At 50.4% G+C, this 25,506-nt stretch overlaps 1 protein-coding gene across 1 annotated transcript in view; it reads right to left on the minus strand.

Moving 5' to 3' along the window:
• HS6ST2 (heparan sulfate 6-O-sulfotransferase 2) overlaps positions 1-21,896 on the minus strand; it is a 141,347-nt gene extending 119,451 nt beyond the window's left edge. Inside the window, exon 1 of the mRNA XM_067304129.1 lies at positions 21,341-21,896. Coding sequence (XP_067160230.1) covers positions 21,341-21,852 — 512 coding nt within the window. The 5' untranslated portion in view covers positions 21,853-21,896. The remainder of the gene's footprint in view (positions 1-21,340) is intronic.
• Positions 21,897-25,506: the final 3,610 nt, after the last annotated feature.

Raw genomic sequence — 25,506 nt, forward strand, 5'->3', positions numbered from 1 at the left:
AATCAGCACAACCAGCAGAGAAAGCTTCACCAGCGCAAGGGAAGTTGGATCTAAGTATTGACACATGGGGAATATAAGGGCAGAGAGTGCATGCACCCCAACCCACTGGGACAACAGGGAGAGGGAATTATTAGCCCTGAAATCTTCTTGGTTATATCCGTTTCATTGCAGTGCTAATGCCACGTTGACCAATTTGCCACGCAGAAAAGGGTGCACAGTCTTCTCCAAGCTGAGATGTGACCTTCTCATCCATCCGCTCAGGAACCAGAGGGGCGAAGGCCCATCCGACTGCATCCTTCCCACCCTCCTTTTGCTCCCCGCAGGCTGCACCAGCCCAGCTGCAGGTCTCGGGCAGCACGTGCTGGCTACGGTGCCAGCGCCCTCCTCCTCCTCCGTTTTGCTGTGGAGCAGTCTTAATTAGTTGCCAGCAATGCCTTAATCTTTCAAACAGCTCTCTTTAAAGAGAGAGTTGAAGTGTGCATTATATATCTGATAGGCTTGGCTTAAGCAAGAACAGTTTGTAGCTCTGGTGGGAAGGGTTTTCCTCTTGAAGTAAAAAACACAGTGGTCCAAATCTCTGCATGCAATTCCCCAGCAAAATTCCCTCTCCTCTCTTGTCCACCATGGACACAATATGATTGCCAATTAAAAAGTGAAAGCAGAATGCAACACAGTACTAAAGCAATTAAACACGAAAAAAGTCATGAGAGCAGGATGAACAGTCTACTGAAAAAAAAGAAAAAAAGAAATTAGTTCTTTAAAAGCAACAGTAAAAAACTATAGGTACCAGATTTGATTTTAAGAAAATGTTAGCAATGACACATATGCTCAGTTAAGTTGCCAAGAGGAACTAGATTAAAACAAAAAAGTTAAAAAAACCCCACACTTAGAACGTAATAATACAGTCCTATTTTATGTACCGTCACTCCGATACGCTGCTGCATTACAGAATGCTTCAGAGATCACGAAACGGTCTCTCATCACCACAACGAAATCCAGCAAATCGCTAATGATAACACTAAAAGCAAGATGTGAAAACCTAATTCTAAAAATGAAGAATGTCAAAAAGCGCATGTTTATTTAACAGACCCAGCCAGGCTGCTGAGCGCCGTTTGGAGGCTTGTCCTCCCAGCAGACCGCTCTGCAGAGACAGGACAACCAGGAATTACTAATTATGTGTGTTTAAGGAGGATGGAGTGACATTTCTTTATACGGCTGGAGCACTTTCTACATAGCACACTAGCTTTTAACCTCTCATCCCATCATACAACCCTAATGAGTTTTGTGGTCCCAGCTTTAACCGCACCTAAAACAGCTGACACTGCAAAAACCCCAGCTCTTATCATTAAGGCTAACTGTATCCCGCTCTTCAATCAGCCAAAGGCTGAGCCAGCGCAGGGCATGAGCTATCTCCTTCCCAGGGAGGCCGTCCCTCGGGGTGAGGGGGCTCTTCGTTTAAGCACCACGGGACAAGCTCCATCATCTCCAACTGGGATGAGGTGGCCAGGAAGGCATCACCCCGGCGCAGGCTCCGGCACGTGCCATGGGGAGAGAGCAGCTTCCCCCGCACTGCGGCCAGCACCAAAGGACAGCCACGATCAAACCCAGCAGCTCGCCAGGACGCAGAGGACGGGCAGGCTCCCATCTCTCCTCCTGCCCCTAAGCCAGCCAGTACCGCACGACATTTCGGCTAAGCCCGCTCCGCAAGAGCTCATCCCTCTTCAGGAGACCACCTCACCAGCGACTGCCGGCACAGAGGAGCGGCACCCTGCTCGCGCGGGAAGAGCCCGGCAGCCCCACGCGACAGGGAACGAATGGGCAGATGGAGAACCGCTCTGCTCAGGCCAGAGACAACAAGGTTCTTTGGACTGGAGCCTGACCCGGAGCAGAGCCCAGTATTCACACCCAAACTGCCCAGTCATATCACATCACCTTTGACATTCTCAACACTTCAAAACCCACAGGAGCAAGCCGAGGATGGGCTGCTGAAGGCACAAAAGTGAGGCTGAACAAGGATCCTTTCCCTGGTGGGTCAGGCTCCCACCAACCTTGCTACCACGCCACAGCTCCCAGAAAACCCAAACTTCAACACAGAACTGAGGGCCTCCAACATGACCTCTTTCTAAAAGTTTATCTTGTGCTCATGAATGAAAAGAGACCCCAAAGTAACTTCCTAAACTAAAGAGAATGAAAGGGTTAGATAATCCAGGTGTTGCATTAAATTTTTAAACGGTTCAGATTTCTAGGCAGCTGGTAAGAGGAAGGGGTATGACCTGAATTAGCTAAAAATTCCTAGAGATTTACAAAGCTTTACTAGTAAATTCAGCTATTGATCAGGGCAGTGACTTTTTGAAGTTTGCACAAACCTAGAATTTTAATACCTTCTTTAGGTACCAAGGGAGAATTCCAAACCAAGGCCAAGTCTTAACAACTCCGACTAATGTTCCTTTTAAAACATGGTATTAAAGCATTGCTATTACAATACTGACAGTGAAGCATGTCCAGGTATCCTGGGGGCATCTCTAGCACCGATCACTGCAGCAACAAATATGCCTGGACAACAAAGACGGCTGAGAGGCTTTGGGATGACTCACTACATGGGCTTGTCCATTAATTCCAAATTTTGGTCTGCGATTCTAAGACAGCAGCTTGATGGGCTTTACTGGCTCATCATCTAAATCTCAGATTTATGTATGTCGTTTTGACAGCCTCCACCCTGGGTTTAAAATATGTCACGTAGCGTACTACAATAGAGTCTGCAGATGAACTCACTTTCAACTTGCAATCAGACTGAGGCTACGGAAACACACACACCCCTACGGGTCTAAACCCTCTGCTTGGCAAACAAAAACCAACAAGACAGAGGTCACTCAACTCAGAAATAATGTCTACCCCAGGACATGGATGGAAAAGGCTCAGCTCAAGACACTGCATGCTTCCGCACACGTTTCTTGTTGGGTCAGGCATGGGGATGGATAGCCAGCTGCAACAAACTGGTAGTTACCTAGGGGAAAAAGTGGTATTTCAAAAGCTAAACAGAGGTAACAACTTCCGCTTGCAGGCTGTGGTTAAAGCAGGTACCTATATATAATTACGGTAAATGGAAACATCTGTTGATGCTTTTGTTACACAAAAGTTGCTCTCATTATTAGTTACAGCTCTAAAGACCACAGTGCCTTCCTCAACAAACCTGCAAGGAATGTCTCCACCAGCATTAACAAAAAAACAAAACAAAAAAAACACTAAAACAGCAAAAAACCCTAGACCACAGAGAAACTGGCTCTTCGTACACCTGGAGCACGCAGCTGTCCTGCTGCACAACCGGGAACCCTGCAGCTCTGCAATACCCCAGCGTGGAGCCGGGTTATTAACTAGTGCGACACTGTCTTGCTCTGGCTCCGGCAGTCACCGCCCTCACTTACACCTCCAACAGGAGCGAACACAAGCACATAAACCCATTGCCATCATCGCTGCTCAACACAAAACTGCCTAGCGTTGTCAGCTGAGCCACCATCTCGGGTGAGCTTTGCCGGTGAAGCAGCATCAGCCCTTCCTTGGCATGGCGAAAGGAAGGGATCGCCAACCCTGGACAGGCGAGGACCGGCCTGCACACAAACCCGGCCCCGACCCGGTGAGAGAGCCACATGCCCCAAGCGCTGCCTTCCCATGAGCTGAGACTCGGTCAGAGCTGCACTCATACTGGGGAAACGCAATGGAAGAAGGTAGCGAGCTAGTGATGGAGCTGGTGTCTCGTAACTCCACTTTATTTATTTTAAGCCAACGCAAGGGTAGCAAGGCTTTCAGACTGAAGACTTTCAGCTAGAAATATTCCAGATCTTAATTAAGCAAAAAGAAAAAGGCTAAAACTCCACTGGAAAAACTGCTTGCTGGTTTGCTTCTTACAATGATTCGTTTTTCCAGCACCTGCTTCTCCCCTCTAAATTGCTTTTGTATCTTGCAGTACAAAATGCTGAGTGGCAAAATGCCTTTTTCTTCTCTGGGAGGCTGGAGGAGCATCTCACAGGAAGGATGACCGGATTTCACAATACGTGGTTTTGAAGGTTGGTGTTAAATTTGACACTGTAGCTCCAAAGTAATTGTGACTAACCACTAAATCACCATGTGTAATGGATTCCTCTGAACATTTATAGCTAACAGTTCCATTATGCCCTAATCTGGAAAACATCTGAACGACTCTCCACAAAAATTAGAGGGGAACATAAACGTCCTGATAAAAAACAAGATTCCAACGATATTCTACTTAACCAGAGTGACTTCTATAATATAATGTCTAGTGTGATAACATCCATTACAGTGCAGTCATTTGTTATTTGATTTTTAAACCTGTGCTTCAAGACATCAATCTAGAAAGCATCAAACCTACGCGAAAGGTGAAACGATCAAGAGCAAAGCTCTAGGACAGTGCTGGGAAACCCGAAGAGCAGTGGCAGGTAGCAAGGGAGCCAAGCAGCATCAAGAGGCTATCTGACAGCGGTGTGGATGAGTACTGCCTCTCTCCATCCCTGACAGAGAACTGAAAGCGATGCCACAGCACGGGCAGACCTGCACCGTCCCCAAGACCTACCCCGCTCCCAGGGTGTGAAAGAGCATGCCCCTAGCATCTGGAGCCTTGCTTAACTTCTTCCTCTTCTTAAATCCTTGATTTCCAAATGCTAAAGCCTTGGGGGTAACACGGCCAAGGCAAAAGTGAAGGAGAGAGGGAGAAGCAGCGACGTGGGCTGTTTGCAGAAGGCATGTTATTCCCGCAAGTCTTTTAGTGATCCCAGCTGCCCTCGCTGGTCTAGAGAACAATACCAGTTTGGTGGGGACAGAAAAATGGCTTTATGCAACCAAAACCCACAGACAATATGATTAGCTAAGCGCACAAGAAGCAAAACGCAGAAGTGTTACTGATTCATTCAGTTTTCCTGGAAAAGCCTGAACTGCGGTTAAGCAGAGGACAAGCTGAAATTTTCCATTAGGGAAAAAAAAAAAAAAAAAAACTTGTTTACAGAGAGGAAAAAAGAAATCCCTCAGGTTAGTGTTTAAGTACAGGCACAACAAAATTCACCACAAAGCCTCTGCTATGCAGGTAGCTACTCACCCTGCTCCCAACCCAAGGAGCAGCAGAGCCCGCACACAGGCTGTTTTTGTTTAACAAAAATCAATGCGTAGAAAATAAAAAGCAGTAGAAGGATCCCATCTTCAAAAGGGAAGGGACCAGAGAGCCTTTTTGACATTCCTTCCAGCAGTTCTTCTCCAGTCTCCCTGCCTGTGGGGGCACGTGTGGAGGGGAGGCAGCCGGCAAGGGAAGAGCGAGCTGGGCTGCGCACACCAGAGGAACCAGCTGCTGTAGGTGACCCTCAAGAGCTCGATGACTGCTCGCAGCCTAGATGGTCTTAACTTACCCGAGCCAGGGACAGAGGCGTCAGTCTAGACCAGAGATTTAAAACCACTTCACCACCACACCTTCCTGAGCTGTGCTGTGCACTCCTGCACCACAACCAAGGATCAAAGCCAAGAGATGCAATAAGTGACTGCAGCACATCCCAGCCCAATGGTACCTGCATTAAAGCGAAGGCTTTTGCTTTTGTTCTCAACAGAAAGGAATGTTTCATCTCAGCTGCTCAACTGAAGATGAAAAACAACTTGTAAAACATAAGGATGTTGTCCACATGAGCTAAAAAGCCTGTATTCTGCTCTCTCATCTCCAAACATCCCAAATCAACCCCCACCAGCTAGCACACAGCAGACTTCAGGACCACTTACACTGGTGTAGGTCATGCCCTTGGGAACACAGCACATCGGCTATTCAGCATCCGTAAGTCCTACCACAATCCACTTTCAGAAAAAGTGCAACCCTCAAGTCCTGTAACACAGCCCAAAACAAACGCCCACAAATACAAAAAGGCAATGACCTCCAGCAGCACAGAAGTGCAGTTGCTGCCTTTATATTGCATCCCAGATGCCCACTTTCCCTTTCCATAGCAAATTAAGTCAGCCCTCTGCCGTAACAGAAACAATTAGTCACGCTGTAAAATATACTGAACTGTACAGCCCCCGATAGGCAAGCCATCTGCAAATGTGTGTGTGACCACTGGCTTCCACCTGCCCTGTGTTTGGAGGGACACCCCTTACTTGATGCCTAAGGTCCCAGGGCTTGCTGTGAACAAGGCACTACTAAAGATCGCCTGATCAAATAAAAAAATCTGGTTTTAAGCATCTGCCGTGCAAGCGCTCATGCACAAAGATACAAATGCATTGCCTCATGCATCGGGGAAAGCCTAGAGACATGCTGGCCTCACCCCAAAGCCTGGGCTCCTAGCGAAGCGGGGTCTCTGCACTGCTTGCTACCCAGCGCACCGTCGCCAACACTCCCGAACCTCTTGGGTCACTTGAGCCAGACGTGACCACCACAGAGAGGTCTGCAAGAGGATGAGGTTTCTGTGAGGAGAGCAGAGAGACCCCAAAGAGTGTCCTCAGTAAGGAAACAGCTTCCGGATAAACTGAATCGGGAGAGGCAAAAGCCACAGGAAAGCCGTTTGGTAATGCCTGCTGCTCAAAGAGCTGCTGTTTTCACAGACTCCTTTAGTCTCTCGCTACGACCAGATGTCAGAACTCAGGTTTACCCAAACTGCCTTCCATTATAAGAAGCAGATACATGCACTTGGGACTCCTACATGCACCAATGAGCTGTATAAATAGCCTAAAAAAGATCTTCTAATCACAGGAGTAAGAGACCATAAATTCACTTATTCTGATAAAAATATTTAAAATGCTACATAATGTTGTATCTTAAGGAAAAAAACAAATACATAAAGTACTGCACTTTCCACCTATCGCTCCTTCCAGAATACACAGGTTTACTGCAAGAAGTGACCACCTTAAGGAGGTCACAACTTCAGATGATAGATGAGGAAAAGCAGAAGCAAACAAAACTTTTTGCTGCCATTTCCAGAAAAATAACATAAAATGACAGGAAAAGTAAAAAAGCCTCTAGACAAGAAGGAAGAGAACCTTAGCTTCTTTAAAAACGTATATATTTTCCATTTCTAAAGCACAGTTTATTTGCAACATTTAATACAGGAGTTGTTGTCAGCCTTAAACCTCAGCGTCCAGACCTCAGCTCTACGTGGCAGAGCAACGGAGGGAAGCAGGAAGGGCCGAGCATATGGGAGACACTCCAACCAAATCCGCCCGCACGACTGCCTTAAGCCTCAACGTCCAGACCTCAGCTCTACATGGCAGAGCAACAGAGGGAGGCAGGAAGGGCCGAGCACATGGGAGACACTCCGACCTAATCCGCCCACACGACTGCTGAGCCACCACTGCCACGGCAAAGATTCTGCTTACATATTTTCACAAATAACCAGATCTTTCCATAATCCAGGCTCTTAGAAGTTTTTATCTCTCCATGAGCCCAGCTACTCTCAGCCCCTTCTGCATCTTTTTCCACTATGCTGCCTGATACACCAAGCAATTTTATGCAAGGGACTGGCTGACCCAAGGTTTGGGTTCAGGTCAGATGGAGCTGGCCTTTTGGTTCTTGTCTCCCAGAAGCTGGTGGGAGAGATGTCTAAAACTCACATTCCCCTTTGCCCCCAAACCGGATCTGCACAAGAAAGGCTTTTACTGCAGCTTTTGCTGGCAGAGACCTGGCTGTTACGTGCAGTCTGAAACAGCTGCTGCTCCTGGTTCTCCAGGTCCCCAATCCAAACCCGATATACAAGCCAAGACAGACACTGTCACATGGATGCATCAGCTTACCCAAGCTGCTCTCTAGGCCTTTATGCCTGTAACAGGGAATCTCAGTTTTCACTTGTCTCAGCAAGTCTCTAGACCCTACAGACACTGCCCATCTTGGTCACGCAGCTGCAGCACTGACCAGTTTTAGTAGGTGAACTTGCAAGTCGTAGGAAAGAGAGGACGACAGCAGGGAAAGCTGGCATCCCAAACGAGAACCAGAGCAGTCAGAGACATCTGCAACACATGAAATCCTAACTCTGCAGAGCAGGAAACTTCACTGCCCCAAGGTAACAGGAGGTGCTCATGCCATTAGACTGACCCCCATTCCGCACAGCGCTTAGCAGTATATTTAGGCACTTGAAGTATATGCTTAAGCAACACATTTAAGTACTTACATTCACAGCAGAGTGTTCAGGCTTGACAAGATATATTTCGTGGGCATCTTAAACCCAGTGATACACAACCTCCCTCCAATGCCTACTCCAGAAATATCAGCACTGCCCTCAGTTACATGCCTTCAATTAAGTGTCCCAATAAACAAACAAACAAATAAAGCCAGTTTAGGGCAGACTCTTCCAAAAGCTGTACTGTACCAAAGCCCAGGTCCAGCACACCTAGCCAAGCTCACAGACAAGTAGTTACTCATGCACTTTTGCCCTTGCAAGCATCAAAAGAGCTCAGTAACCCAATCGCAGGGCAGTGTTCATGCATTTCCTGCATGACATCTTCTGGTGACTATTTCTAACAAAACTGGAATTTCTTCTTGCACACGGCAGCATGGCGAATATCCTGCAAAACACTGGGTGAGAAGACAGCATGCAGAACTATTCCCCAGTTAAAATTCCTCCCTGGCTATAGCCCTGTTCTTCAGCTGTCCTGTATCAGTGCCAGCAAGCTGCACTCTCTGAAATCCAGCAGGTATTACACACTAACTGAACCTCAACACTATCCCTTAAATGTAACTCATGGTGAAAGCTTCCCCCTTTCCATAAAATATTGGCAGTGCTCATATTCCAACTTAAAATATCACAAACATCCAAAATGCTACTAGCACAACAGAAAGTGAGCCTGTAACATCTTGGGAGAAGCAGCTGCAGGTGTGACTGCTCTTTCCATTTGCTCTTTCTGCCTTCCCTCTCCTCTGGAAACAGGAAGAAAAGGAGTTCATAACTTTGCTTTACAAAAGGCATCAGCTTTACTCAAGACGACAAGATCACCTGAGGCATATCTGGTCTATTCCAGAACCAGGACTGGTTTAAATGGCTCTTTACGATGGTTCTGCAAACTTAACAATGTTCCGGAGAGGTAAAGAAGCAATTAGAGCATCTCTTAGGTCTGTAACACTGCCTTCTCACAGCCTAATCCTTTCTGCTCTGAGCAGATGCGGTCATAACAGTTGCCTGTTTTAAGCAGACAATGCAAAGGTTTAATGCAGGGCAGCAATGTCGTAGTGGTGTGACTGTGGGCAGGACACCTAGTGTTACACAACCAAAAGTGTCCTTTTTAGGAGTGAGAGCAGATCCTCATATTTCTCCCTATGCTTTCCTATGAACCAGTGCACCAGGAAACACTTCAGGACAACTGTACCTGACTTATCTTCCCAAGTTCCTTCCTTCCACTGACTGTGAAGTCCAAGATGGCTTCATCCATGAAAGCGGGTGAACACTAGCAGATCCTGCAAGAGCACTGGTGTGAAAGCACTGCACGGAGTGACCACGCGCAGGAAGCTATACGTCGGGGAGCTCTCCTCTTCCCTTCCTGGGAAGGGAACCAGCCCAGTGGCTCTCCACAAGACACCTGCACAGGGGATGCCACACGGCAGGCTGGAGTCACCTGTCAATACAGGACATAAGTTTTGTATCAAAAACAACCACCCCTTCTCTGAATTCAAATTAAACCCTTAAAAATATTTACAAAATGCCTCTACCTAAGAAGAGCTGTTACATGCATTCAGGCCAGGAAGTCAACTAACCTTCATGCTACATATACACAAAGATATCCTGCTGCCAAGAGCTGGATTCAATGGATAAGCTAGGCAGAGGCGGAGGACGGGCTCGGTGACAGTAACGGGACTCGTCCCAGCTCAGGGACAGAGCCAGGTGTAAAGTCCTGCCTCCTCAAATCCCAGGCGCATGTTTGTCCACCATGTTTCTCCCACGCAGACCAGAGACAAGATGACAGACCCCATCAGTACCCCCAAAAAAGCCAAACAACTGACCTTCAAGTCAGTTGTATTTGTCAGTCAGAACCCTATTGCTTATTTTATTGGCCTGAAGTTATTGGGAATTGCAGAATCCCAAAAATCCAATCGAAGTTTTCAGCTAAAGACGTATAGGAAAGAAAAGAAAGAAATGTAACAGGGGAACCATGCCAACACAAAAGCTTCCTGTCTCATCAGCGACTGGCTTGCAGCACACTCGAAGCAAAAGAGTTAAAGCCTAATTTATGCCATTTATATTTTTGCAAGTCACTCGGCTATCATCAGGCAGACGCATCCTGTTGCGTCTGACATTTCCTTGAGCGCTTCTGTCTTTTTTTTTTTGCACAACCACTATACTGATTAAATCCAACACCCCCACTGAAAAACAAACAGCTTCTCGAAACACAAAAGCCACGCAGACCTCTTCCTCCCTGCCTACAGTTGGCGAAAGCAGTTAAAGAAGGAATGAAGCTTGTCACTCTTCGGGGAGCATCACACAGGCAGATGCCTCCACCCACTCCCAGCCCTGATAAAGTCATCGGCGGGCAACGACTGCCATGGGAGGACGACTCCTGCGGTTTCTTCCATACGAGACGGGTGAGCTGCTGCTGAAGGTAGAAAGTTATTACCTGGTAGTTTTTCCTCGGGCAGGATGCAAGCATCAGAATAACCTGGGATTACTGCAGGGAATAGCTTCCCCATAGGTGAACAGGTAGCAAGAGGAAGAAAACGGAAGACAACATTTTCAGTATGTTCACCCAAATATCAGTTTCTTAAGCTTTGAAGTTTTGGATATTTCACAGACTAAATTAACTGTATCCAGATCTGTTCAAGAACTCTCTCTTCTCAATTTCCCTAGAAGAGAAACTATGTTAAAAACAAGTTTTCTAGCTTTGAGCAGAAAAACACCATTTCTCTTAATAGGGGATTATAGCAGTTGCTTTACTCTGAACACAAGTAAGCTTGGAGAAAATAATCAATCCCCAGGAGTGTTTTGCTCACTTAATTCGGGTGTTTGCTGAAGGATCCCACAGTTCAAATAGCAGAGGAGTCCCACTGCTGTCTACATCTGAGGGAGCCTGGCAATGTTTTAATTTACCCAACATAAAATGGAATAAAGGAGGAGTTGATCTTCCAGCTTCTTGGACCTCTAAGAGCATCAAAACTTCACAGTCCTTTTGATTATGGAAAATTAGGAGCATTTGCTACAAAGGATCTCATGAAAGGCATTGTCTTCTTCATGCTTTTATTGAGATGCACAAAATCGTTTAATGCTGCAAGATTATCTCTCCCATAGCTGCATATATTTAGTTATATCACATCAAAAGTTTGGCTCCTTCAGAGCTGGATAAGCTGCTGAAAACCAAGACATAACATGATTTGAGTCTCACCCCTAATGGATCTTATGACATATAGGTCTCTAAACACTAATGATTTTTTTCAAGATTAATTTAATGGAGATTTCACTCAAAGCCGTATACAAGGAATATCTTAAATGGATTCTGTCTTTAAAAGCAGGAATAGCTGATGAACAAGGCTGGAACGGGGAAAGAGGAAAAAAGCTAATTCTAATTACCACTTGTTCAAAAACATTATCTCATTATATGCATATATACACTAACCACCCAGAGATACGTGAGTATATGGAAATAGCAACAGTGAGATAGTGTTTACCAATAGACTTATTTCAACAAACAAAACACTGGATGTGAAACACAGGTCTCAACCAGCAAAAACACATTGAAGGAATTATGCATTCACTGTTTATATCAGCAATATGAACTTAGATACAAAAAAATTACATTGCTTTGGCTTCTTCGTCTCACATTAGCAAACGCAATTATCTTTCATTAATTTTACAGAGCGTTCACAGTAAAAATTAAATCATTTCTTCATGTCTGTTTAAGAAAAACTTTACTGTGTTAATTATTCATAAATACCAAAGTCTGCTACTTATTACTCATCACAAATATGATTCATTTCAATAATGCCTGAATAATTCTGCGCTGCCCTATTAGTTTCAGAACAGGCTGTGCAACTGCCAGCATCAGCAAATCAATCACGAGCGATAATCCGCGCTCCGTCTCCGGTGCCAGCTCTCCAAAGCTGCCCCCCGCGCAGGGGCCAGGCAGGGCGCGGGACGGTGCCTCCCCAGCCCTCCCATCCCGAAAGGCCGCCCCGCACCTCCCAGCTCCGGCAGGACTTCCCAGCCTCCAGCTGGGAGCGAGGAACGGAGCCCGCAAGGGAGGAAGGCGGCGTCTGGAGACGCTCCATCGTTTTGCATCTCAGCAGACAGTTGCCCAGCAATAAGAATTAGCAGTTTGGGGAAGGGGCGGAGGGGGAATTAATCCTCTCAAGTATGTAAAAAGCGTACAAGGGTAACTCCAGAAAGTCGCGCGGGCTACTTAGCCGCAGTAATCCCCACGGAGTGGAACAAAGCAGCGACGCCATTTCTGCAGCTAAGTGGTTAAATAAGGAATTATCCAGAGTTTTGCATTCTGGCCTCTGGCTGCGCTAGCAAGGATGCAGTTAGCCGAACTGCATAACAGATTGGATGTTACGGGGTGGGGGAGAATAGGGAGGAAAGAAGTTACTACAGCAATAAAAATGTGCTCAAACCTATCGGAGTCACAGATTTTTGTACCGTTTCCTCAGTCATTTTAAAGGACAGACCTCAGCCACACCGAAAACCTATTAAAGTTGCACCAAATTACACCTGTTTTATTTCTTTTTTCATAAAAAGGTCAAGAAACCATCAGCACCTTGGAAACCCTTATTTCTCCTCTTTATACAGCCTCGACTCAATCCGTGCTTGCACGAGGCCATCGGCCCCTCCACCAGGCACGGCGGGCTGCCGTCCCGCGCGGCCGGGAGGGAGCGCTCGGCCCCGCGGCGCAGCTCCCAGCCCTGCACATATCCTTCGGCCCGGCGCGAGGACAGCACTTCTAAAGACCCACGTCATCTTGCAAAGATCCACTCGCACATCCAGCTTTTGGCCACGTATTATTATTTAACTTTCTAGCAAGTTGCAATGATCTACGCGAGCTAATTTGGGCTGTTACTGTACTGAAATGCTGTCTTTATTATTACAGTTGTGGAGGAAGTAAATTAATGCAAAGGATTGCACACAGAGGCCTAATCCATTTGAGGTAAATCAATGCGTTGCACGTTTAAATTGCTCTGCTTTCCTTCAGAAAAGTACATTGAAGTGATTCATTAGGCACTGAACTGTTCACAAGAAACAGACCAATTCTCTTAGGCATGCCAGTGCATCTCTGCTTGTTAAATTTAAAAAGCAATCAAATCTACTAATAAGTCCTTTTTGCTGACATTTACATCAGCACAGAACATGATTCCTGACAATTCAAATTAAATAAATGAGGGACAAATTAATCTCAGTTAACATACCTTAGAACTGATGCTCAACTTGTTAAACTTAAAAGATGTCTGTTAATAAAAATCACCTATTGGCGATGCTTGAGTTCAAAGTACATTTGATAACCTGTGTCAAAGGTTATAAAGTTGTGAACATGAATTACAGAATCTGTGTCTATTTTAACACAGCTAAAGCATGTATTTATAGTTTCATTTTAATATTTGTAAAGCCCCCCACCCCCCAAAAAACAGAAAGGCACCTTTTCAATAAAAAAAATAATCATGTCCTAGTACAGCAGCACTGTGCCTTGGGGTTCATATTCCTACTCTGTTCTTTAGGGAGGACCAACCTGGATAATAAATAGGACAAACAGTACAAGAAATCATCTCTGTGCCCTGTTTCTAGCTCTACTACAACAATTGGCATTTATTTTTCAATACATAGTGTCTCTGCTTTACCCAAGTACAAGAATTCTCAGAATTTAAAATAAAAGGCTGTGGGAAACATACACTTTTAAATAATATAGTGCAAATGGACTTTTTAAAGATTTAGAGGAGAACTGAAGAGATCTAATATGGAAAATGATTTTTTTTAATCCCTTTAAGAGGTCCTTGACAAAGTGCACCGCTTTATCTGCAAAACCAGCAACAGCAATTCAGAGACCTTTGTAAGTCGTGTGGTCCAAACTTTAAAAATGCAAAGTATATAATCAAGATCTTCAAGGTCAGGCCCTGTAACGGGATTATGTAAAGGGACTACTTGTACTTAGGAAAATAATACCCTGCCATGCCGGGCTGGCCCGCTGATTCGAACTCCACAGCGTCAGGCCTAGCTCGTATCTGACTGGGAGACAGAGAGGAAATTCAGCTGCCGCAAACGCATTAGCAGGTCACTCGGTAATATTCATTGTGCTATCAGTATCTTATCTTGCAGCCGCAGCAGCCACCAAACCAAAATGAGCAGGGTCATTAGCAAATCCCACTGATAAATGAAGCGGCACGGAGTCACTCAGGCCTCACGGCATCTCTGCAAATGCTCTGCTATTTCTTGGTGTCATAACTGTTAGAGAGTTTTTTTCTCGGGGAGTTTCACCGATGAGTATTTCAAGGGCAGGCATGCACCCTTCTGCTGCTCTGGCCAGGGGCCAAGTTACTGCAGGTCACCACATCTGCTCGCTTAAAACCTCTCCTCTAGCTCGGTTGTTCCCTGCCCCTCCTAGAGAAGAGTTAGCCTTGCTAGCGCAGGTGGGCTGGCGCTTCCCCCCAAAGAGGCAGCAACACGTTGGGGGATCCCAACGTGCAACTACCAACACGGGATTTCCCCGCAGGAAGACCCTTGCTTCATAGGCATGAAACGCCCTGAGCACCCACCTCGCAGCCGTGTGCACACGCATACACCTCCTTCCAGTTTTGCCTTTCTCTCATTTTCAGCCTTTCAATCATAAACATTGCAGATAAGCGATAACCACTAAATCGCACCTAATTCACAAAGTAAGCAGATGGAGCAGTGCCGCCGGGCAGACAGAAAGCTCAGTGGGCCGCACAACAAAAGCGGCAGTAAGAAGCAAGCCCTGGCACACAACTAACTCCGGCGAGCAGAGGTTTACTGCTCCCAGGCTGGAAGGCGCATCCTTGGAAATGGTTTCTGCGCCATCAGCATCTAGAGATTTCAAATTGTCCACCTCCTGCTGAAGCTGGAAGGAAGCTGTCCTTGATTATCAACCCCAACCCTCAGAGTCTTAGGACTCCACGAAACCCCTCACAGGGTGGCAGAAGAGATATTGTATTGATTTACAGTGCTTAACTGTTCCCCAGATTCCACTTGGGTTAGCACAGTCCCAAGTGAAACAAGGTCCTCAACAAGGAGCTCATTCCCTTGGCACAGCAATGCACCAGCTTTGCTGGTTCAGTAAAGGCTGCTGTTGAACAGGCCTCTCCCTTGGAGTCAAGACCCCCAGAATAATTTTTGTCTCTCTGGCAGCATTACATGATTTCCTGCCATGCAATAGGTTCCAAGCACAACAGGACAGGGAGGCAGCTTGTTAGGAAAACCCAGGGATGCGCGCACATACACACATCCCATTCTAGGAGGATCTTACACCAAGCTCGGCTAACCCTGTGGCTGATGGCAATATTTGCTCCACCTATACTGCCTTCTTCCAGGGACTCTGCCAGTGTGGCAGCTTGCAAGAAGTCAGGCAACACTGCAGTGGACTGCAGAACGTATGAAACACGCAGACGCAATGGCCACCTTTGCAACAGCATGGGGATTCATCTGGTCAGCCAAAGGAGCCGCACGCAATAAACGCTTTCAGTTTGCTGGAGAAAGTTTCAAAGCAACTCTTCTTCAGATATGCACAAGATATAACTTCAAAGAGCTTAACAGTAACATTGAGGACAAGACAAGAACATCTAGGCATTGCCAGGGGCTTTTGCCCCTGCACCACAACAACATGGTGTCAGCATCAAGCTTCCCCAAAATCCGGTAGCTACTAACACTATTCCTGATCCAACAGGTTTGCACCAGCAGTGTAAAGTTTCTTCCAGTCTTAGAATTCCTGGCTCCAGACGCAGCTCTGCAAGCTTATTCTCCTCTCAAAGGACAACACCTCTTTCCTTTAACGTTGGCCAGAAGGGACTGTGAATACAGCCTGACCATTACCCACAGCCACGTCTCACACCCTGTGAGGACACCACTGCTTAAGAATGCAGGTATCTGTATCTGCTCCCATGTCTCATTACATTTTTCAGTCTAGCCCCAAGCCCTTTTGTTTCTTGCAATAGTGCCATTGGATTTATTGCTATAGACAAGTTTGGTAGATACTTCCCATAATAATTAGCTGGAGCTGAGTGAAATCTCAGTTCTCCGACGGTCTCTCACACAGTTGCTTTGGATGCTGCTTCAGTTTGGCGTGCCAAAAGCTTTGAGGCTTCTACAATCAATCAAGTGACCCAAGTCAGTCACTCATGGCTAAGAAATGGCACATTTCTCCTTTCTCACCACTGATGCCAAGCTGCTGAGACAAACCTCCTTCTTTCCACCACCATGATCAGCCCACTGCACCAATTTCGCAAGCAGAAAATCCAGAGTGCCCACAGCATAAGCTGTGCCTGCGCCTTCCTCCTTCCCTTTCCCGAGATTTCTGATGCCTCAGTGCTGGTGCTGCTCCCTTCCCTCCCTATCTACAGGGTCAGCATGGACACTCAGCAGGGCACTGCTCCAGGAGGCAGCCCAACCTGCTGAGAGGGACCACCACCCTGCTTTTGTTTGGCACAGCCTCTTAAAACACAGGAGCAAAACTGTGGGCCCTGTAGCTCCAGCTGCAGAGGAGAGCGCTGGAGACGTGGTCACCAGTCCCAAGGGTGCTCCAGACAAGAGCACAAGGCTGAAGGCAAAGCCAGCTGCAGGGAGAGCCAACCAGGACAGGCACAGAGGAGGGCAGCAGCAGGCAGCACTGGTGGAAGAGGAGACAAGCAGGATGTGATATGTGCAGAATATGCTCCCCAGATGGACCCATAAATACATAACCTAAACACACAGGAAACAACCCTCTCCTCACACATGGAGATTCATGCTCCTCTAGGGCAATGAAGGCCCAAAGGAGGACAGGGAGATCTATTTATCTACTTGCTTCATATTAAGAAGCACAGGCCAGATTTTCAGGCAGGAATTAGGATCCTAGCAGCCAAAAGAAGGCTCATCCCACCACATGGTCCTTGCTTTTCCAGCTGGCACACCACCCTTCGGTGCGTAGCTCCCCTCTCAGAGCCACAGCTGCCACGCGTGTGCCCACTTTGTCCCAGAGGGAACCTCCACCCCACCTTGAAGGGCAGCAGGCAACAGAAAAAACTGCCTCTCTCCAGCTAAGCCCTGCCAGCACCGACCAACAGACTCGCTCTAGGAACACGGCTGCAGTTAGGGCTGAGTTGCTGTTAATGAGAGGGGTCCTGTCTTGTCCCAGACTAGACCACGCGCCCCACTATCAGCACGCTGGCAGCTTCACAGCAGCACACAGCCTCCTCCTGGTCCTGGCTGCCACCACACAGGCATCAACAACACCATTACAGACATGGCCAAGCAAATTTTGGGGACCTACATGCTCAGAGACAGGGAAGTACCGTTGTGTTAAATCCAGAACAGCAAATGTTGTAGCAGCCATCCTGAGTATTTCTACTGCTTCAGTGCAGGAATCTATCCTTCAACACCGCCATTCCCGAAGAAAACAGGGGAAGGACAGACACAGGACTAAGAGCAGAGGCTGAGCTAGCAACAGTCCTGAAGCTCTGGGCCACTATTTTCTCCATCAACTTAATCCTGAGGCTGATCCCTTTAGATCATACCATGGTAATGCTCTGTACCTAGTGCAGAGCCTTAGGGACCCAGGACAGGGCATCCTCTGGACCTCCAAAACAAGGCTCGACTTTTACATAAAACAAAAGGTTTCTGGTGAATGGCCCAGCTAGTCAGCAGTCTAATCAACTTCAAGACAAGCAGGCTCTCCGTGCGTCTCAGCACAAATCTCCATGCAAAATAACCACACACAGGTGCGAGCCAAAAAGTTTGCTGGAACAACTACCACTCATTTGGCTATTCCCCGGCAAGGCTAGACAGCCTGAATACAGCAACTACAGACCACATTACGCAGCTGCCAAGTCATTCAAATCACCCTTACAGTAGGTTTCACTTTTCAATCACTGTGACTATAAATGCAAGATTTATTCCCACCCTTGTCGAGCCAAGCTTCACTTGAGGAAACACTACTAGCCATCTGCTCCTGACCGAATCCCGTCCTTGCCCCCATGATGCACCCTGACCTGGCCTTGCACCCTCTCCTTACTCCTCCAAGTCGCTCCCCCTTCTCTCAGCCTTGCAGCACCCCAGAGACCAGGCTGTGCCATTCCCTCCATCAGCGCCGGCCCAGCGATGCTGCCCAGGACTGTTGGTCCTCCCCACCGCGGAGCTCGGTGCAGGCAGGCTGCCCTGCCCAAAGCTATGGCAGCCCAGCAAGGCTCCTCTACTCAGACGCTGTCAGCCCGCACCTACCGCTGCTCTGAAGGAAGCTATTATCTGTCCAAAAAGTGCTTAGATTAGCGTCTGTTACTGGCGCTAGGAATAGGTGCTAATTAACTAGTTGTCAGCTGAACGTTGCTAAATCAAGAATGCAAAATAAAATTAAATGCAAGATATTACAATGGGTGGGAAGACTTGAAGGGACTATTGTTCGTTTAAGAACTCTCTTCTCTTTCCGTATTTTTAAACATTCAGAAGTCGCAGTCCAAATAACTGCTTGTCAAGACATTATTTGGGAGAATAACTATAGCTATTAAGCAAGCTGTGCAATTAGGTTATTAAAAATATAACATCATTTCAAAGCCTTTTAGAGAATAGACCTCTACCCAATGCAAGAGCATCACAGCTTCACTTTCATCCCCCTCTCTTAGCTTCAATCCTAAATCATGAGGCCTAGCTACCTCTCAAAAGTCAGTTATGCTGACGTACATGGCTTTGCTGGACGAGGAACCACCGCTCTGAACTCCTGGGCAGGTGCATGTACCACTTCCATCTTGACACAGAAGAAAAGCAGGTTCAGTAATCCAACAGGAAAAAAACAAAACCAAAAGCCACAGACAAAAACTCATTTTTCCAAGACCTGGAGTTCCCTTCTGCCTCAGGTTGTTGGTCCAGGACAAGGACTCTCCCTTACCCCCGGAGGGCAAGACTAACCCTGAGCATGGACGGACCTGTCTTTGGGGAAGGGACAAGAATCTGTGCCTCACAGCTACAGCTCTGGAGCCCAGGCCCATCTCTGGGGGAAGAGAAAGAAAGATCACTAGAAGCTATTCAGCAAAACAGAGGGCATGTTATGCATTTCCATTTCTGCTGACAAACAACATATTTATAGGACAGGTAAAACAAACTACACAGGCAGCCTGGAAGGCTCAGAAGCCTGAAACTCAGATGCTAATAGACCCAGAGGGCAAGGAATTATTTCCTGACATTTGCAAATGGAGTGTCACAAAAATAAGACAATTAAATTTTAAAGCAGTAGGGAAAACAAAAGAGCGAGACTCACAATAGCCAAGTCTCACGAAGAGCTTCATCTTGGGTGCAGGAAGATAATGATGCTAACCATTTTTCTACTAGATGGCAGTGTAGTGTCACACTATATAAAAGAAATTCTAGAAAGAAATTGCATTGTATTTCAAGTGAATCTGCGCTTAGACTTGACTTCAGATAGCATGAAATATAACAGTACCTCATTGTAAGGGGACCTGCCATTAGTCTAACAGCACAATAGGAGTGATATCCTAGTTTCTAATTTCTCAACAAAGTAATGCAAAAGGACACTAAAATCCCCGAGCCGTTCTGCTGCGTAGCACAGCTGCACGCATAGCCATGGACAAGCTACTCGGTGTGTTACAACTGAAGGTCTGCTGTAATCAAAGAGCTCGGGGAGCGCAGCAAGCGGGTCCTTGCTGTTCAGGAGAACCGGCCTGCTGGGCTTTTGAAAGGCAGGGACGGCATTTAGTCAACAGCTAGCAACAGTCAGTTTAGGGTATCAACTTCAGTGGAAGGCACCGGCATGAAAAGAGCAGTCAGCGCCACCAAAATTCAGAATGCAAACCCAAAATAAACAAGGTTAGGGCTGAAGGACAACGCAAATATTTGCAGGTAATACTCAGTCGTAAGAGTAACCTCTGCAAGGCCAACATTTGCATAAGCTAAACTTCAGATGTAGCAAAATACCGTGGTTCACAAACACTCCTAAACACAGTGTTTATTTCTGGTGTACACAGGGGCTACCGCACGTGTGCCTTAGCCCAACAGGGGGATTTGCCAGAGACAGAAAAGCTCAGGCGCAGGTTTCAGGCAGGCTGAGGACCCTCACTTCCACGAGCGACGTGGAAGATGCGCTCGGGACCTCCGGAGCCACTGGGGCAATTCAGGCCTCTTTGTACATTACTGCGCGAGAGGCTCATTGCTGCTAACGACCAGACGCAGTAACTCCCGGACTTTCTCCACCAGCGGCTCACAGACGTCTTTATAATTGCGACAGCCTGTGGGATATCATTTAAAACATCTAACTTGCAGCAGAGAGAGGCGGCGGGTTTTGTCTCGCTCAGCAGTCCGAAGCAAACCGCGCTTGCGGCACGATTCCCCCGCCGAGGCGCCGCTGGCCGGGCCGGGCTCCGCAGCGCGTGCTCCGCTCCCCGGTGCCCCTTCGGGCTGGCCCTCGCCCGCCGCCCGCCCGCTCCCGGGGCGCTGGGCAGCGGCTCGGTGCTCGCAGCGCGCCCGCCGGCGCCGGACCGGCGTCTCCGGTACGAGGGCATCCGGGCGGCGCAGGGGTTTCCTCGCCCGTCCTGCCGGGCCTCCGGGGCGGTGCTGCCCGCAGGGCCGCAGGTGCCAGGACCGGCACTTGGCACCGCGGCGGTCCCCGGGGCTCCGGGGGGTGCCCGGCCCGAGCTGGCGGGCTCTGCCGCAGACCCCGGAGCGGAGCGGGGCAGGGCAGGGAGGGAGCCGCCGGGCAGCTCCCCACGGGGCTGGGGGGCTGCGGCTCGGCCCCCCACCGACGGCTCCGGGGCCTGGGGACGGCACCAGGGGGACGCACGGGCGAGTCCAGGGGATGAAGCCGGGAGCCCCCCGGGAGAGGGACCCGGAGACGGCGCCGGGGGGTCGGGGGGGGTGCGGGAAAGGCTCCCGGGGGGAACCCCGGGCACGGAGCCTGGGGGCACCGGAAAGCTCCGGAGGGCCCCGCGACGAAGCCGGGAGGCCGCGGCGAAGGCTCCCGGAGGGCATCGAGGAGGGCTCCGAGGGAGGGGTTCCTGGGGGGGGGCACCCGGACACGGAGCCCGGGGGCCCCCGGGGGGGGGGGCACCGGGCAGTTCCCGGGGTGGCACCCGGACACGGAGCCCGGGGGACCCCGAGGGGGAGGCACACGGGCAGTCCCCGGAGGGGCACCCGGACACGGAGCCCGGGGGGGGGGGGGCACCGCGGGCCGCCCGCCGCCGCCGCCTCACCTGGAGGGCCGGAGCCGCACCTCCTTCTTGCTGTCCACCACGGCGGGCACGCAGTTGGTGAGCTCGGTCCAGTCGGCGTGCAGCCCGCAGCTCCAGCCCGTGGAGAAGCGGGAGAAGAGCCAGGTCTCGCGCTTGCCGGGCCGGTGGCAGGTGCACTTCTTCTGCCCGGCGCGGCACTCGCACGGCTGCTCCAGCTGGATGTTGCGGACCAGGTGGCGGCCGAAGGTGGTGCCGCCCGTCTTCTGGATGTGCAGGAACACGATGAGGTCGTCCCCCTTGATGTTGAAGTCCACCCGCCGCAGCAGGTCGCCGGCGGAGAAATTGAAGCGCGGCACGAAGCGGGCCGGCGTCTCGTCCTCGGCGCGGTACGGGTCCGCGGCGGCGGCGGGGCTGAGGGCGCGGAGCCGCAGCAGCTGGCACTCGGTGCCCGGGCACACGTACTGCAGCACGATCACCGCGAAGAGGAAGAGCATCACCAGCGCCAGCAGCACCTTGTGCGACCGGTCCTCCATCGTCGCGGGGCCGCCCGGGAGCGCCGCGCATCGCCGTCGCCGCTCACCGCCGCCACCACCGCCGCCGCGGGGGGCCGCCCCGGCCGCGCGCCGCCGCCGCCATCGCCGCCCCGCCGCCGCCGCCGGCTCTTCCCGGCAGCCCCCGCGCCGCGCCGCGCGCCGGAGCCCGCCCCGACCGCCCCCGGAGCTCCGCCCCGGCCGCCCCCGGAGCCCGCCCCGCCCTCCTTCAGGCCCCGCCCCCTTTCAGGCCCCGCCCCCCGGAGCCGGCGCGACTGGGGCGATCCGCGCTGCCCCGGGCGCGTTCTGGCACCGGGTGCACGGAGCTGGACCGGGCTCTGGGAGTGCTCCGGGACCGCTCCGGGACCAGGTGCACGGAGCTGCACGGGGCTCTGACAGTGCTCCGGGACCGGGTGCACGGAGCTGGACCGGGCTCTGACAATGATCCGGAACTGGGTGTATGGAGCTGCACCGGACACACTCGAGATGCACCAGGCTCTAGGAATGCTCCGGTACCGTGTGCACAGAGCTGCACTGGATGCTGGGAATGCCCAAGTACCGGGTGCATGGAGCTGCTCCGGGCTCGGAATGCTCCGGGACCGGCTGCATGGGGCTGCCCCGGGCACACTCCAGCTGCACCGGGCTCTGGGAGTGCTCCGGTACTGGGTGTATGGAGCTGCACCGGACTCTGGAAATGCTCCAATACCCGCTGTACAGAGCTGCACTGGGCATGCTCCAGTACCGGCGCGCCACACTGCACCAAGCTCTGGGCACACTCTGGTACCGGCTGCATGGGGCTGCCCCGGGCACGCTCCGGTACCAGGCGTGCAGCACTGCACCAGACTGGGAGTGCTCTGGTACCATGTGCACGGAGCTGCACAGGGCATGCTCCGTTGCCGGGCTGCACCAGGCTCTGGGCACGTTCTGGTACTGGTGTATGGTGCTGCATTGGATGCATGGAGCTGCACGGGACTCTGGGAATGCTCCAGTACCGGGTGCATGGAGCTGCACCAGGCATGCTCCAGTACCAGGCATGCAGCACTGCATCAGACTGGGAATGCTCTGGTACCAGGCTGCACCAGGCTCTGGAAATGATCCGGTGCCTGGTGTACAGAGCTGCACTGGCCATGCTCCGATACCAGGCGCACCACGCTGCACCAGGCTCTGGGCACGCTCCAGTACCAGGTGTATGGCACTGCACCTTGCTCCAGCTGCAGTTTGGCACCAGCGTGCACCATGCTCAGGCCATGGTCCCGTCCCACGCTGCGCCGTGCTCCGGTCCCAGTGCCCACCACGCACCACGCTCCAGGCTGCATGGCAGTGTGTACAGCCCTGCTCTCGCACTCTGAGAAACAGCAGCCACAAGCACCTGATGAACCTTCTCAGCATCTCTCCCTGTCCTCCCTGGATGGAGGAGCACCACGGTTGTCTTTCAGAAGCCCATGCATGCCCCTCACCCTTTCTTCCACCCTTGCCCATGCTCTCTTCTTTTTTGGGAACCAGGTGCCCAGGCCAGTGCGGCCGCTCCAGCGGGGCCCCTGGGATCTGGCAGCAGCATTGCCATTGCCCCTGCCTTACGTGGCTTCCTGCATTGGTCCCTACTGTGCGCAGAGCCGAGGTCTCTCCGGATACCATGCACCAACACCCGGGTTTTGCCAATGCGAAGGGCCAGGAGGAGCTGCTCGGCTGGTTTTCTGTGTTGCCCCAAGTGGTTTCAGTTGATGCAGGTAGCAAATATACACGTCGTCTCCGTCAGCATGTTTTGAAACCCCTCTGCACAGTGTTCCGTAAAGAAAACCGTAATAACAAGGACTCTGTGGGTTAATCTCCGATTAAAGTCCTTTGCATATTTATACGGGAACGATGCTCAGCCCTCCGGCCGCCGGCACGCTGTCAGCAGGGCCTAGTTGGTGGCAAGCACCAAAGCGGGCGCGCTGGGGTGGCAACCGAGCGAGCGCCGCTCACCACACCGCGTCTGCAAAGCGCTCCTTCCCTGCGGCGAGCCAGCGGTTCCGGGCAGGGGCTCAGCGCCACCAGCTTTTTTCTGCCCTTCTCCTCCAGCGTCGGCGAGGGGACCGGCCCTTTCCACCGCTTTTGCGCTCCTGTTGCTCGCGGTGCCTCCGTTTCCCTGGCCCACCAACCAGCCAAGAGCTGGATTTTCTAATAGGCACAGCAGCCAGCAAAAAAACAATTTGAAAACACTCTCTCAAACCTTTATTCATCATAAAGAAGAAAAAGAAACGGCCTGCCTCCTCCCCTCTCGCTGCTCCTGCAATTTGCTCTAAGTTATTTTGCCAGGTACATGGGGCGTTCGGAGGGGATGTCTTTATGGTTTTTATCCTTGAGCAACCTATCCTCTTGTCCCGATTTTTTTCCATTTGTCTCTAATATTTTGAAAACATTTATACTCACAATAATAGGCAATTTTATCACAAAGAATCTAGGCATGAGAACTACTGAGTTAATTTGCTTCTGTTTATATCTGTCTCTCCAAAATGAATGGATTGCACCATTTAATGAAAATGCTGTGTTCTGAAATTCAAGCTTTAAAATTATAAAGATGTTTCTGTGCTTTATATCCATCACTCTCTCACAGTCGTTGATATAAAAAAATGCATTTGCCTCCAGCTTTATTTATTTTACATTATGAAATAACAAAGATGTGTGCTGAGTTAAAACAGATCCTGAATGCTAATACGTAAGAATTAAAAGGAGGGAATAATGATGGCCTAATGTCTACGCTAAATTAATATATACTATAAAAGATATGATGCATACGGGGCTGGTGTTCCCAGCAGAGCCATTATTTTGGAATGGGCTAAACAAACAATGATCATCCTTTCGCTGATGAGTGATGGGCTCCCGTCTGCCGCCTGCTCGCCCGGCGTGCGTAAGTGGTGCTCCCTCGCTTTGATCCAGGCACACGCAACGCTTTCTGAGGCGCTACCGAAATGAAAGTCCCCGCCGGCCTCCCCCGGCTGCGGCTGCCGCCCTGCCGCTGCCTCCTGCCCGCTGCTGAGGACCGACGTGATGAGTCTGGGGCAACTCTAACGTGGGACAGGTCTACCCAGACAGAGGGGCAGCGGGGGGGCAGCCCGCGATCTGGGCTCACGCATCCGGCAGGGGCAGGCTGGGAGCAGCAGGCCAGAGGATTTGCAAGGGTCACTGCAAAATGGGAGACCCCGTTTTCGGGGGACGCTGTCTGAAAGGCGGTGCCTTGCGTGCAGAGGCACCGGGTATCTGCCCAGCGACGGATGAATACAGAGCCTCGTGCCTCAAGCCTTGCATGGGCCTCTGCAACGATGGGAAACGATCCTTAGCTCTTCACGCGGGACAGATGATCCCGGCTCCGTCTCTTCCCTAAAGACCTTCCTTCCAAAGCGTCTGAACTTCACCTCTGTGTCTGGCTGGCGGGTGGGGACTGCTGGGCCCCAGCAAAAAGAAAACACCCTCCAGCTTCGCGGTGAGCAGGCTGCCGGCACGCAACCCGGGGCTCGAGCAGCCACCAACACCTCTGGCTCAGGGGAAGGCTCGGGGCTTCTTGCCACCGAACGCTCCTTTTCTCGACCCGCTGGCAGCCGCCCTCTCGTCTGGGTTGCGCTGCCGGGCTGCAGCGGCCGCCGGCCGCACGGGTTTGGGCCCTGACGGGGCCTCTTC

The sequence above is a fragment of the Apteryx mantelli genome, chromosome 13, assembly GCF_036417845.1.
Source record: "Apteryx mantelli isolate bAptMan1 chromosome 13, bAptMan1.hap1, whole genome shotgun sequence".
NCBI lineage: Eukaryota > Metazoa > Chordata > Aves > Apterygiformes > Apterygidae > Apteryx > Apteryx mantelli.